The sequence below is a fragment of the Rhamphochromis longiceps genome, linkage group LG12 (assembly GCF_057381845.1).
Source record: "Rhamphochromis longiceps isolate RC_006_pf linkage group LG12, R_longiceps_female_GT1.1, whole genome shotgun sequence".
NCBI lineage: Eukaryota > Metazoa > Chordata > Actinopteri > Cichliformes > Cichlidae > Rhamphochromis > Rhamphochromis longiceps.
In genome coordinates this window covers 42005131-42020394 of record NC_140568.1, presented here as the reverse complement: position 1 = coordinate 42020394, position 15264 = coordinate 42005131, and the positions used below count along the sequence as shown (strand labels likewise).

The following is a 15264-nucleotide window of genomic DNA, read 5'->3' as shown; positions in this document are numbered from 1 at the left end:
TCAACAATGTCACAAGAAATCAAACTGATGTTTAAAACAATAAAGAAATCATGAACCAGATTCAAACATGGTACATGAAGTCATTTCAGTTTAACATAGTTTGGATCATTGATGTGCTGCTCAGGGTTTAGAGCTGTTGCTAATTTCCAACCCTTGTCCCTTGTTGTGCTTTTACAAGATTCACCAAATATCAGTAACAGAATTAAAACAATTAAATCAGGAATCCAAACACAAAAATCAAAACTTCAAACCCTAGAATAACAGTGAAAAACAGACATACTGTACATATTCACCAAGAATCCAAAAACCTAAATACAGACAAAAAATCCTGAAACAGTTTCCAGATAAACCTCAGCACAGCTGTGTGGAAGCAACACTGATAAATTACTAATCATGTTTTTGTGTTTGCCAAAGAAAAATAAATAATGTAATCAATCAAAAAATATATATATATATATATATCAGATACAGGTGGGAATCACCATACATCCCAAGATACGATATTATCACAATACTTAACGCACGATACGATATTATTGCAATTTTTTAAAAATATTTTGCGATATTCAGATTCTGTACATAAAGTTAAACTTTATCAATATTCATTTTATCTAATAACAAAGTCTCACACTCAGTCTTTCTCTCATTTCAGTTTTATTGTTGACAAACTGAACGGTTTGTATTACAGTCTAGTCCAACTTAACTGAATGCAACCATCTGGTACAATTATAGCTATTCTAAACTATGCAATTTGTGAAAACTATGCAGCCCATTCAGCAACTGAAGAATTTGAAAGTAAATTAAAACAAAATATAATTTTACATTAAATAAAAAAGTTTTAAACTTAATTAAAATAAAACATGTTTATTGCTGCCAAATAAAGAGTTAAACACATTTGGACTTGAAGGAATGTCAGGATTCTTGCTCAGAAAAAGGAGCTGATCAACATGCTCTGAAGTCGGAGCATGTTTCAGTCCACAAAAACGTTTTTGTAACAAAATATCGATTTCTGCTGTCCCTGTATCGATACATTATTAGCAAACAAAATATCACGATACTACACAGTATCGATTTTTTTCCCCCACCCCTAATATCAGAAAGCATTTACAGTATGTAACCTTATATTATTGTTTGAAAAACTCTCCCAAGGCCTACTGTGACGTGACTCCTTACAGGGGCTGAGATGATTAATAACTGCATGGATGCTACATAAATAAGCACACCATTAAAAGAGCTGTTTACCCCAAAATAAAATGTTTTATTTTCTTCTGGTGCTATCAAGCCGTTTAAGTTATTTTGGTGCGAGTTGCAAAGTTTTGGAGATATCAGCTGTACAGATTCAAAAAAAAAAAAAAAAAAAAATCAACTTAAGTGTCTCTTCAGAAATCTTGACCCATTTACTTAAAAAGAAAAATATAAACGTTGTTTTGAGCAGTTTCACCTAAAATCTATTTTCTTTCTACTAAACAAGTACTTTTTAAACCTCTTAATCACCACCTTATCATTGCTTAATCGGTTTTGATTATCAAAATTAGGAACGGTTGAATTAATCTGATGCCATTTGGAGCTTTATTGTCTTAAATAAAGAGTCTTATGATTGAAAGTTGGCAGAGTTAGGTGGATTACAGTGAGGCACTGCCTTTTTAGTGTGTGTCAGGGTGTGAAATGACTAAAACTCATCAGCCAAATGTCTGTAATGTTGGCAAGTTGGCTTATTTTCCAGGCTATGGCACATGACCAGCCTCAGGTGGAGGTCAAGCTTGTACAAACAGTAAAATTGGCAGTTATTTTTTTGCCCTCTTACACTTTTATAAAGCAACAGCACAACAACAACCGTGTCTAATATTAACACATCTGCAGTTTTCCAGAGTGAGGCTTTTCTCATTAGGTGTTTGTCATTATCGGGGCGGTGTTGTATGGTTAAGTGCGCCTGGATCCACACCTCTGGATCAGTTGTTTTAATACAACTGTTAATCAATGCTGCAGTTTTTTAATTTTGTGCCTCAGGGACTCTGGCTCGTCACGCTTGTGAGAAAATTAAAGTACAGACAATGTCATGTCAATCACAAATTTAACAATCCAATCAGAGAATAGATGGGTTTGGCTGTCGGAGGGGCGCTTTTTTTTTTTTTTTGCTAATTGCTAACTAAAAGCCAAGGATCCAGAATTTGTTGCACTGGCTGCTGAGCTCTGTGGGGCTCCTTGTCGTTTCTATCTCTGACCTTTTTCTGAACAGAAACTCAGAGTTTGAGTTTCTGGTTTGTTTTTTTTTTTTATCTTCAAATGTTCAATAAAAACATGTATCGCTAATTCATAACGAAGAAAGCTTTGTAACTATCCCCACTAGTGAAGACTGTCATTTCCACAGCACTAAAGGAAAACGCTAGGCTGGCATGTAAAAGGGCATTTATTCTGCCATGACTTGATGCTCCATAAATCACCCCTCCAATAGCCAAACCCATCTCTTCTCTGATTGGATTGTTAAATTTGTGATTGACATGACATTGGCCAATCAGATGAAAGGAAGGAAAATAGGGTCAAAATTCGTACTTGTAACTTGAAACTTGAGTGCAGAGTTTCACACGTATTTGTTGGCTAAGTCCACACACAAATCTTTTTTTACACACACAAATTCTTTTTACACATACAAATCCTGATTTACAAGTACAATATATTTATGACCACAATTTGAGCCCATAACTCTGGCTTCAACCAAAGAAGTGTGACCGTGACCAATAAATTTGCAATCTCGTTGCGTTTGGTTGCTCACAGTCAGTTGCCATCTTTAACCTCCTAAGACCTCAACTCTTCCACGGCATGCATTTTTAATTTGTCTTTGATATTTGGGCATATTGGGACCTGATGAATATAAAAACAAAGAATTTCCAGATTTTTTTTTTTTTTTACCTGATTTTTGTTTCTGACAAAAATGAGATCCACATATGAGGATATTCGTTTAAAATTTCAATAGAACAGTGGCAGTATAATGTCCTCGTAAGTGGATATCAGGCCCTTGTAGAGCAAAATTTAGTATTTTGGTCTAGACAACACAAAATGTGATGTCCACATATGTTGTCACCAGGCCCTAGGAGGTTAAAGCAACTTTGGTCTGTTAAGGTGGTGATAAAATGGCAATTAGAACAAGTCAGTCTGTTTTCACAACTGTAAATCTGTTGGCGTATGCATATATAAAAATTCACATGAACTATTTACATTCAAAGTCAAGGCAGAACGTCATCGACTTTAAAAAGAAATTCACAGATTCCTCCATAAGTAGTGACTTGGTTGCTGCAAGATGGCGATTTAAGTAAGTAAGTAAGTAATACTTTTTTTATATAGCACCTTTCTAGATAAAAGATCCAAAAGCATAAAACAAAACAGACGACAGTTAACAAAATGCAATTCTAAAAAGATGTGGTTCCTGATAGACGATTTCACAAATGTTGCCAAGGGACCAAGAGCATTTATTATCTTAGCTATGTGTCTATCAGGGGCACATACAAGGATTTCAGCCTTTCCTTCGTTAAGTTGTCAGCCATCCAAACTTTAATGGAATCTAAGCACTCATTCAAAATCTGTAGCTTAGAAACATCTTGGGGCTTAAAGAAATGTATACCTGGATATCGTCTGCGTAGCAGTGGCAGCAAATGTCCTCAAAGGGGCTCAAAACATGCCGGAGGGGAAGTAGATATATTAAGAACAATAAAGGCCCCAGCACAGAGCCATTTTGGCACACCATAGTACAGGGACGTGGAAGATGACCTGTATTTAGAAACTGCCACAAAAAAGTTACATTCATACAGATATGATGAGAACCACTCTAAAGCAGATCCAGTTACACCAACCCAGTATTTTGGATGATCTGATATCCTCGTGTCGGTGTTGTTCCCACATCATCATAATAAATGTTTTTCCAGGTTCAACATTGCAAGTGACCAATCACATTGTTGTGACGTCCCCCTTTTGTGCCTTTGAAAAATACCGCCTTAAAAAAATCTACTTCACTTGCGAGAAGAGAAACCGCTTCTGTCCGCCGATCCAGGAACTTGAATTCTTTGCATTTCAGGATACTTTCCTTTAATAAACGGTAAGCATTATACATATTGTCCTTACAGAGGCGGTTTCTCTTCTCGCAAGTGAAGTAGATTTTTTGAAGGCGTTTGTTTTTTTCCGAGGTCGCAGATGACGTCAGCAGAAGCTGATTGGTTACTTGCAATGTTGAACCTTGAACAACATTATTTATGATGACGAGGGAACAACACCAACACAAGGATATCAGATCGTCCCAGTATTTTAGCCTTTCAAGTAGGATGCGATGGTCAATGGTGTCAAAGGCTGACGTGAGATCCAACATCAGCAGAATTGCAAAGTGGCTCTCAGCTGACTCAGACTGCAACCAGTGGGCAACCAGTGGGTGGAGTCTACTGTTGATCTCTCCTGCAAAGAGATAAAATTCAAATGAGTTGGACCCATCAGTGCAGACACTTAGATTGATTTGACCATGTTGGCTCAAAGATGAAGTAATTGGAGTTGGTCTAAACTGGACTTCAAGTATTTAGAGACCGACTGATTTCTACCAGGTGTGATAAATAAATGTGTTCCACTAAAGAAAAGATCTGGTGTCCACAAACAAACACACGGCTGTTTGTGCAAGTTTTTCACAAACTGCCAGGAGACTATGTTCAAATACATGGAGAAGTTTCGTAAAACAGGAGAGCCCAGCTTAATAAAGATATCAACACTTGGCTGGTACTCATATTTGTCACGGTGAGTGAAGTGAGCCGTGTGGAGATAATGAAGTAGGATCCAAACGCAGGCACTTTTAAAGGTGTGAAGGTGGTTTATTGAAAGTAAAGTACAAAATAGAAGAACGGTAAACTGGACTGCAGACTATCTGAACTGGGAACAACTAAACTACAAAACATGAACCAGTACACGAACATGAAGAAGGATGGGCGGAGGTAAGTGATGACGGACAGCAGGAAGAACACGCGGATGAAATCTGATGGATACACAGACGGACCAGCGACTACAACAACAGAAGACACGACTTAAATATACTCAGAGAAACACAGGGAGATTACACACAGCTGGGAGTAATTAACGAGACGAGACAAGGGAGGTAAAACTGAATACACTCACATGAGACGCAGACCTTCACAATAAAACAGGAAACAAGAGATCGCTACACAAGGACGCAGACTAGACACTGAGAGACAGACAGAATATAACACATGGAACTCAATGCTAAACACGAGACATAAATCCTGAAACGCGAATAAACAGAAACATGGAATTCTAATAATAATAATCATCATCATCATCATCATCATAGCACCCGAAAAACACAACAATCATTCAAAAATAACCAAAACATCAGAACTCAAATCCTGGGTCGAACCGACCCAGAACCGTGACAATATTAGTCGGTAAAGCCGTCAGCGGGCCAGAACTTGCACCGCTAAATGTCTTAGCCTCCCATTTTCATACTTGACTTCCTCTCTCTTAAACTCTTATTTTTGCACATAGCTTCAGTTGTGGGATGAAAAGGGAGGTCAAAAAGTGAGACTGAGTGGCAGATGGAAAGGAAATGGATGGGTGAGAAAGAAAGAAGCTATAAAGGACAATGAAGTCGGGGAGAGGGTGTAACGAGTGGTACTAGAGTAAGAAAAGAGATGGACAGAGATATATAGAACAGTAGATCCTGGCTTACTGACAGCCTTATTGGCCGTTAAGTCTCATCTTCATTTTTCTCATGTTATCGTCCCACTCTCCTGTCCTCACAATCGCTCTAGCTCTTCGTGCTTTGAGTCTTTTCTTGTCCTTTCTCTTGTGTTTTCTTCTTTCTTCTTTTTCTCTTCCATCTGCAGTTGTCACATTAATCAGATCCCTCAATCACATTTCCTCAAGCTTCACGCACTTCATTTACTCAATGCATTCACATAATGAATGGAGCAATCACAGTGCAATCAAGTGCAAGCAACCTCGCTTATTGTTTAACAAGAGACTGCATGCATTTGCTTGTTCTGCAATCCAGATACGACAGTGTTATTATTGCTGTATTCCCCCGAATCTGTAGTTTCAGGAGATGGCCGTATTAATTTTTAAGAGGTTGCGCTTTGGCTTTTAAAGGGCAGGTATTTTTCCAGAAGAAACCTGGGCATATAAAAAGCTGTAGCAAAACTTTAACACAGGACAGTGAGGGGAGTTTTTGTTTGTTTGTTTTAAATATAAATTTTATTTTAAGATGAGATTCTGCAGTTTTTTCGTGTCACAGAAAACGTCGCTGCAGAAGAAAACAACTTCTTTTAGAAAATAAAAAATTACCAGTTTTTACGCCATGAGTGTTTTGATTTAGCCTTAAAGAGCAATGAAAAATATGTATGTAGGTAAAATGAATGACACTCAGTATACTTTAAAATACTTTATCAAATACTTTTTAAAATAATTTGTGATCCTACTAATACTTTCTGATACAATTTTCTGGGTGACGGTAGTTTTATAGTCCATTTTTATGGGTGCAAGACTGAACACTTTGCCAAAGAGATGCAGAAACACATTTTCACTGTCAAATGAAAGAGATTACATCTGACTTGAGACCAGCATCTATGAGGTGCATATGCCTGATGGATCCCTCTGCATACTGATAAACAGACCAGTTTTCTAAGGCGTGCATGCCCTCTTTACACAGAAAGGGGCCAGACAGCTTTTATTTATTTATTTATTTTACATAAAACTGCTAGTATGCTGGAATCAGTCTAGCATCAGCACTGATTTTGCCTGTACCAGCTGGTGTTTGCATAGTCATTTTTTCCTTACATAGTGCTCTTTAGTCTTTAGACCTAAACTTACCCATTTTACCCATAGCCTGTGAAAAACCTCCAGTTTCACAGGACTTGTGATGCAATCCCAAACAAGAGCTTACTATTTTGTCTTAAACCGTGACTCACAGCCCTCACAGCGGTGTACAAGCACCTTCTCATTCATTCATGGGTATCAAATTGTGCCACTTTTATCAAAGCTGTTGGTGTCATGTGTTGTATGGTGTGGGTGAGTGACGCACTCTGGAACAAGGGTTATGGAGCAGACATCGCACTCCTAAATCATCACATGCTCACAGTCGTAAAGTATCTGTTGGCATCACATTCAAAGGCACGGAGGAAGTGTGTGAAATCATACCAGAATGTAACCAGACAGTTGCATCACTCATGAAAGGAAACCTGTTAGGTATCTTTAGCAGGCAAGTTCACATATTCAATAGAATTAAATTTTATTTATAGAGTGCCAAATTATGAGAAAGGTATAGACATTACAATAATACAGAGAAAGCCCCAACAATCAGATGTCCCCATGTGGGCAAGCACTTGGCAACAGTGGGAAGGAAAAACTCCCTTTTAACAGGAACCAACCAACCAGGCTCAGGAAGGGGCGGCTGTCTGCCCTGGCCGGTTGGATGTGAGGGGAAGGAGACAGGATAAAAGACTCTGGAAGAGCGACAAAGATTAAATATTAACCAGTGATTAAATAAATATACACTAAAAGTGTATATTTATTATATTTATTTTCTTACTCTTCTTATTTTATTTTTTTTGTTTGTTTTTTTGTACTGATGTAACTGGAGCACGTCGTCTCATCTCTCTATATACTGTACTGCAGTGGTCCCCAACCCCCGGCACATGGACCGGTACTGGTCTGTGAGTCGTTTGGTACCGGGATGCAAGAGTTGAGGCTCGGGTGTGAAATGAATGGTTTTCAGGGTTTTTATCGTTATTTTTTTTAGTTTTTTTTTTAGTTTTTATCATTAACTCGGTTTCCCTGGGTCTTTTCCCATGTGTTATGAATAAATCTTTTTTTTGAACATCGTTTTATTTTGTTGTATTTATCCGCGACACCTTAAAGGCCGGTCCATGAAAATATTGTCGGGCATAAACCGGTCCATGGTGCAAAAAAGTTTGGGGACCGCTGCTGTACTGTATATAGTGGAGATGACAATAAAGTTTACTTTAACTTTGACTCTAAATTCAGAGTAGTGTGTAAGGACAGAGTGAAAAGATGCGAGTGAAGAAGAAATGCTCAGTGCATCATGGGAAGCGCCCAGGTGCCTTAGTCTGTTGTAGAGTAACTAATGCAGGATTCAAGCTCACCTGATGCAACCAGACCTGTATGCTTCATGAAAAAGGACATTTTTAAGTCCAATATTAAAAGTAGAGAGGGTTACTGTTCAGGTCTCTATTTTTGGACTTACAGAATCTGCTTATTCGGGTTTTTAGGTCTTCAGATTTCCTCCTAATATTTAGGTTTACATAGTGGCCTACACAGTGAAGAGTGACTTTTAAGTACCGTTAGTTGGCAAATGAATCAAACAGTCTAGCACTCATAAATACTTGGGAAAATGCTGGATCAATTGGGAACCAGAGTGGGCAGAGAAAGCACTTTAACTCTTGATCACAAAGTGCACCAGTGGAGTTGCTGGCAGACAGCAGACTGGTATTCAAAATCTCTCCACAGGATACATGTTAACCGAGTAAAATGTGCTACTGCTAACACAGTCTGACCGTAGAACCAAATGTAATGGATGGAAGTTATTAAAAAATAAATAAATTGTGTGTATGTGTATGTGTGTGTCTCTGTGTGTGGTTTTGCATAGTTTAATGTGTCTGCCTCTGCAGAGTGTCAGTGCACAGGACTTTTTAATTTTTTTTAGATATAATTAGCATAAAATTAAATGTGAAAATGTGTGTGGAGTACCGAGTGCTCCTGCGTGCACCAACAGTATTTGTCCAGAGTTGCTGAATAAACTTGAATCTTGAATAAAATGGAATCCAATATCCAGATTTTTCCCAAAATGCAAAGTTATTATTGAAATCCAAATCTCTGAGTTAAATGAACTTGATGTGTGTTTACAGTCCAGTGCCACGCAGACTGCCTGTCGTGCTCGGGAACGTCTGATCACTGTGACAGCTGCAGGGACCCACAGGCCTTACTTCATCTCGGCCGCTGCCTGTCCGTCTGTCCAGTGGGCTTCTACGCCGAAGGACGAGTATGTGCAGGTAGGACTCGCTTTCAAATCTACAGCACTGTTTCCATCCATAAAAGGGTAAGTAGCACCCAGGTGCTGCTAATCAATGTGCTTGTTTAAGTGATCATCAGCGAGCGTGAACGTCATCACTAAAAGCAGACGTTTGGGCCGTTTGCTGGAATCCTGAAAGCGACATTAGTTTAAGTACAGGATGATAAATATTATTGATTTCTGATTAGCTTTAAGTGTCACATTTTTGGTCACTTAGCTTGTATCAGTGGTGCGCTGCACACAGTCACAGTCATCATTTCTGTGTGTTTGTTATCACTGTTTAAGTTTCTTCTTCTTTTATTTTGTTTTACTTTGTGCATGTGGGCGAATATAAAGTTGTGAGTCTGAACTCACATTGTTGATAAGATTATCTCTCCCACTCGTTTTCCTTCTTCCTCTGGGAATCTTTTTTTCCTTTAGCTTTTTATATTTCTACTTCCTCTTCTTCTTCCTTTTCCTCTTCTTCTACTTATGTGTGTCTGTGTGGGTGGCTGTGGTGGTTTCAAAAGGATTTAGCTGCTTTTTATTCTATAATGTTGAGATTTCCTATTAAAAACAACAGAAACCTCCACATTGCTTTGTTTCCCTTCTTCTCGTTGCTCTTGTTTCATTGTGCCGCTCACAGATACATGGTCTTAATGCATGTTTAATCACCCAGGTAAGGAAATCCCAAAAAGTTGATCTTTTCGTGGTATAGGTACACTTCACTGCACAAAATAACTGTCAGTGCTAAAGTTAAAGATGTTAAGGAGCTTGAAGTCTTTAATAAGACCATTTTTAGAAAATCATGGCGTAGCCTAATATAGTTATCTCAACAGTACTTTTGCATAGTCTTAGAAGACCCCAGCCAGCCTGTCAGGGAAGTCACTCACTGGATTTAATGAGTTACTTGGTTTCCTTTTAATGAGCTGCACATCCATTTTCCTTTGCTTTCCACTACAGCAGCGAGGACTAAAATGTGACAAGCAGTCTTGCAACTCACGTGTGAAGTGAAAATTTATTTTGGAAGTGACTGACAGCCACTGGTTCCCCTTTCTCCCGTCTCTCCCCTGCAGCCTGCCAATCATCCTGTGCCACCTGTTCCAGCAGGTGGGATTGTCAGTCCTGCGGCTCCAGGCTGCCCCTGCTGAACCCCGATAGGAGTCAGTGCCTGGCTTCCTGTCCACCTGGTTCCTATCAGCACGACCCAACACACTGTCGCTGTGAGTATCACAGGAGTTCATGTGCCCTATAGCGGCTTCTGGATTGCGGTGGTCAGCATGTTGCTTTGACTGGGATCCACCCGTGAACACCAAGAGAGATGGATTTCCCCAGCTGCTAATAGCGAGCAGTTTAACAGTAAGATGCAGTTGGTGTTTTTGGTGCCTGAGATAAACTGTCTGGGAGTATTTTCCACTGGATTGAGTCTGAATATTTCATAGACTGATGAGGCAGGGAGTTCTCTCTAGGGCTGTTGTGTTATTGCAGTTGTGGCTAAGAGTCTGGAAAGAGGTGCAAGTCATTGTCTGGAGGCACAGGAGCACCAAATGTACTCACATATTGTACAGACATAATAGGTCCTGCATTTTATTAGATATCTGCTGATCTTTTGCTGCACATTGGCTAAATCTCCCCTGGGGATTGGATAGAAAAGTTTGTAAAGTTTTGCAGTCTTTAGATAAAAGTACAAAATGTGCTTCCACTCGTATATATTTCTTCCTGTATTTGCTCCTTTCCTTTCTGTTAGTCATCAAAAGAACATGAAGAAAACTGAATCGTGTATGAACATTTATTAGGAAGTGAAATTACTTGAAAATCGTTGCATCTTAGGCTTTAAACTTTTATTGTAATATCAACCCGGTAAAATCTGAATGTGTTGAATTATGCTGCACATGCTGCCTCCTGTCAATCAGTTAACACACATAAAAGAAAAATAGTAATAACAGCCAAAAAACATGTTAAAACACAACAGTCTTCAGTTCCAAAGTTAATTTCCAGTGGTGCATGAGAAAAACTGCACAAAAATGAAGCATAGGACACAACTTTACACATTTGCTCAGTGTTCATTTCCCAGTTTCATTGTGCCAGACTTGACGTTTCAAATGTTTTGCCTGCATCAACCTTCATGTGTGTCATCCCCACCTGGTGAACCATCCCACCTTCAGATGAAAACACCTGAACGGCGACATGGAAACAACTAAACAAACCAATTTCATTTCACAAAAAAACTGAAAAAGAACTGCACACGTAAAATTGTGAACTCTTTTGAATTTCTGTGAAGCAGAAAAAGTATTTGACCACAAGTTGGGAAAATTAACTGAAGTCTTCTTAAAGCAACAACTTCAAGCAGATATTTCGTGTTGCAGTTCGTGAAACCTCCACAGTGCTTATGCAGTACCTTTGGATAAGTTGTCCTGGTTTGCTGTTGGTTTGATGTTGTTGCTGCTTTGAACTCCTGTACACAGGTGGGCTTTGTTGATGGAAAGAAATTTCTGCAGGTGTTTTGCTGCTCTTTGTGTGCTCTTTTTCACATTTTTGATAAGGGCCTCCCTCCGAGAAACAGTAACAGGACTCCAGAATACCTTCAAATTGTAGAAAGTCTGTCTCACGCTGATCTTAGAAATGCTTTTCCTGCCATCTCCATGCATCTCTAAACTATTCGGAAAGCTGTCAAGATCAAGACGTGGTCTTTCTAAAGAAGACTGACTAGCTAAATGATAAATGCATTTATTTATAGGGTAGGGGCGGCACTACTACTCCCAGTCTCACCTAAATAATGGGAATGCGTGACTTTGTGTGGATTTGAAAAAGCTGTTGTTAGAGGGAACATACTTACTCACGAACTGCGAAGGGAAATGTATTGCTGTTAATTATGAGTAATGACGCTCATTCCAAAGGTCAATAAACTTTTCAGCCCAATTAATACAAATGTCAGAAAAAAACTGATACCGATTCCAACCTGTGACAAGAAAACATTAAGTTTGTGTTTTCTTGCTTATAAACTTCGTGACTTCTTGCCAGCACGGAGATGCTTTGTAGAGTTGTTAAACTAAATTACTCCAGCTTTTAATGCCTGAGTTTTAATGGACTTAAAGCTTTTAATGCTAAATTGCTTTTAAAGTCAAAATTAGGTTCTGAATAAACTGGTAACAGAAAAGCTTTTGTCTGTTTTTCTTTTGTTATTCTTAAAGAGTTTATGCAGGATAGATGGATCGATCCTCTGCAGCAGCAGCATAAAGAATACAAATAAACTGGTATTACTCAGGCTCAGTTCTCTATACATGAGTGTCCCTATTAACTGTTACTGGACGTATCTATCTCAAAGGTCTCCCAACATTTCTAGTCCTGGGCCAATAAATAAAACCATGGCTCGGTGAGCGAAAACCCTGTGGGATTGCTAATACGCTCCGAAATGAGCTCCTCTATTGAGTGGAGGAGACCTGCGGGGACTCCTGGGGATGATGGGTAGAAATAGAGAGGTGTGGGTTAGTGAGCAGAGAGTAACCACAATGTGATTACGGTCTTCAGTTGTGCAGCTCGATTTCATACCTTAATGAATATTGTCAGGAGGATTTCAGACCTCCCAGTGCAAAAGCTCGTTGAACATCCTTAAATAGGTTAGACAGCAGCAGGCAGCTTTGTTTTACGCTGCTTCCACACGCGTACTGTATACAGTAGCAGCTATTGGACAAGCCCTCTGTGGGAATTGCACTACATGCATTTATGCAGCTCCTGTCCTGCGTCGTTGCCATTAGGTGTATAATTTGTAATTCGTGCATTAATCCAGAGTCTACAGTATGTTGGAGAACAAAAGAGCGCCAGTGGAAAGTGGGACGCTGAATTATTGTGACTTTAAATCAGTGAATGCCTGCATTAAAGCTATTAAGGTGGATTTAGGCTGACTGAAGTCTCATACCAGCACTTGTTTAATGAGGAAAAAATAGAAGGAAGGGTTGAGGGAAGAAGCAGAGGAGATGGGAGCTGACAGAAGTAATGAGCGTGTGAGGTGTCTGGAAGGTGCCAGAGACATTTCTTGGCAGGAAGTCGAGACCACCCAGGACTCAGTGTGTCGCAGCAGGCCTCCCTGGGGGGATTTTTTTCCCACCTCCAGTCAGTTACTGAAAGCTTCATCCGCATGCATTCAAAGTTTTGGTGTAAATACTCGTGAGGAGCCTTGTGCTGACGCTATCGTACAACACCTGCCCCACATTTCTTCTTTTTTCTTATAATTGCACCGTGAGACTCAGTCACACTTGTAATGTTCACTTGTTTGGAAACGTACGCCGAGACCGAAAAACAGACACATCTGTCTTGTTCAGGTGCAGAGTACACAAAACCTGATTTCTTTCTCCCCATGGGTTTTTAACACTGTTTTGCGCTCCCTTTAAATTCCTCCTTTATTGCATTGTTTTGAACCTGAATGAGCTCTTCATCAAGTACAACAAAACTGTGTAATAAAGCAAGAATTTTAAGAGGAGCCGATAACAGGGTTACAAGTCCCAGCGGAGATAAAATCATAACGACATACAGCACTTCTGCAGATGCAATTACAGGAGGTCTCATTCCAAAGCATCAAAACACCATTAGCCTCTAAAGTCACATCTAAAGTTAGAGTCTGGATAAGTTTAAGAGTTAATCCCAAATTGTTAAAACATTTTTAAAAAGTTCAGTGTGTTGCTTTACACCTTTTATTGTGCAGAAAGGGCTATTTCCAGATAATGTAGCACCTACTAGAAAAGCTCCTGGTTCAATCCGAGCACCATCGAGGAGAAGCTGTCTCTTCACTTCAACTAGACAGACATTCATTTGGCATTTAGGGCTCAAATTCTGAGCATTTCACAAAATCGTTCATCAAATTAATGATTAAAGGTCTGAATCTTAAAGGTCGATGTAGGCAGTACCTCATATGTAAACTAGAGATGGCACGATACCACTTTTTTATGTCCGATACCGATACCGATATCATAAATTTGGATATCTGCCGATACCGATATGAATCCGATATAGTGTTTTTTAATCAACAAAACTGTTTTTTTTTTAAATATCTTGCTGCATTTTGTATAAGTTCATACTCAAGTTTAAAACAACAACTACACTAAAGCTATTCTGTTATACCTGTATGCAAAAAAAAATATTTCATAGTTCAGCAATACTGATCAATCTAATAAACTTAAACCTACACCATCCTCCCTATTCTGGTATTTTAAAGAGTACTTAGCATAAATATTAAGCAACCTAACTAATAGGGTTCCAACTCCCAGCAACAACAAAAATAAATAAATAAAAAATAGGGAACCACCCCTCACGCTCCACCTCATGATGCTTAATCGACGTAATCAACCTTAATTTGATGCAGTGTGAAAAAAATGCACAGAAATCAATTATTTTTCAAGAAATATTAAATAGATTCAACATCTTTCTTCAACAAAATTGCAGACTGCACAGATGGTACCTTCCCAAAGGAAAAAGTACTATAGCTTACTAGGGTATATATATTAGACTTAATAGTCACTATATACAGTAATTGACTTCTATTCATTTTACATCAAATTAAAACTTTGGGTGTCAGATAATTATTTATTAAAAGCTAGACATTTTAAATGAGAATAAGAAAGAAAAGTATGTCTTTGTGCCCCCTTTTCCCTGTTAATGCCCTATCGGCCCCCCTGGCTAAACTTTGCTAGATGCGCCCCTGCACAGTTACCAGCCGTCAGCTACGTAGAAAAAGATCCTCGAGTAGAAAGTAATATTAAATAAATTCTAACAACAGCTTATCAAGCTTAAACGTGCTGCTGTTGTTCAGCCGCTGGTTTCCTCTTTCTGGTGCAAAGTGGGCCAAAAGCAAACTAGAGACACGGACTCGCGACAGAAAAGCCGATCAGCTGATCATTAAGCAGTTTCATGATTGAAGTAGCAGCAGGAGAGGCAGTCGCTTGTTAAGCTTAACGCAGGAATGCTTTACAAACATTCAGAGATGGACTTACACACTTGCTTTACTTCTCTCGGGGATAACTTTGTCGGAGATGAAATGCCAGGTTGCTAGCGAAGCTCCAAATGCTATCCAGACCACCACAGGTCCCGCATGCCACAGCCGCTCTATCACGTGATGCATACTGCTCCGACGTGCTAACGTTCTGAGGTGAGTTACGGCGTGTTGCAAGTTTTGTGAGGTGCTTTCGTGATATTTAATGGATCGGATTACATTTTTTTATTTT

The 15264-nt window shown here is 39.1% G+C and overlaps 1 protein-coding gene across 2 annotated transcripts in view; it reads left to right on the top strand.

The window, feature by feature from the left end:
* fras1 (Fraser extracellular matrix complex subunit 1) overlaps window positions 1–15264 on the top strand; it is a 306843-nt gene that overhangs the window by 130665 nt on the left and 160914 nt on the right. For both annotated transcript variants that reach the window (XM_085426433.1, XM_085426432.1), the window contains exons 12-13: window positions 8907–9050; window positions 10126–10272. In XM_085426433.1, the coding sequence (XP_085282559.1) occupies window positions 8907–9050; window positions 10126–10272 (291 nt within the window). The remainder of the gene's footprint in view (window positions 1–8906; window positions 9051–10125; window positions 10273–15264) is intronic.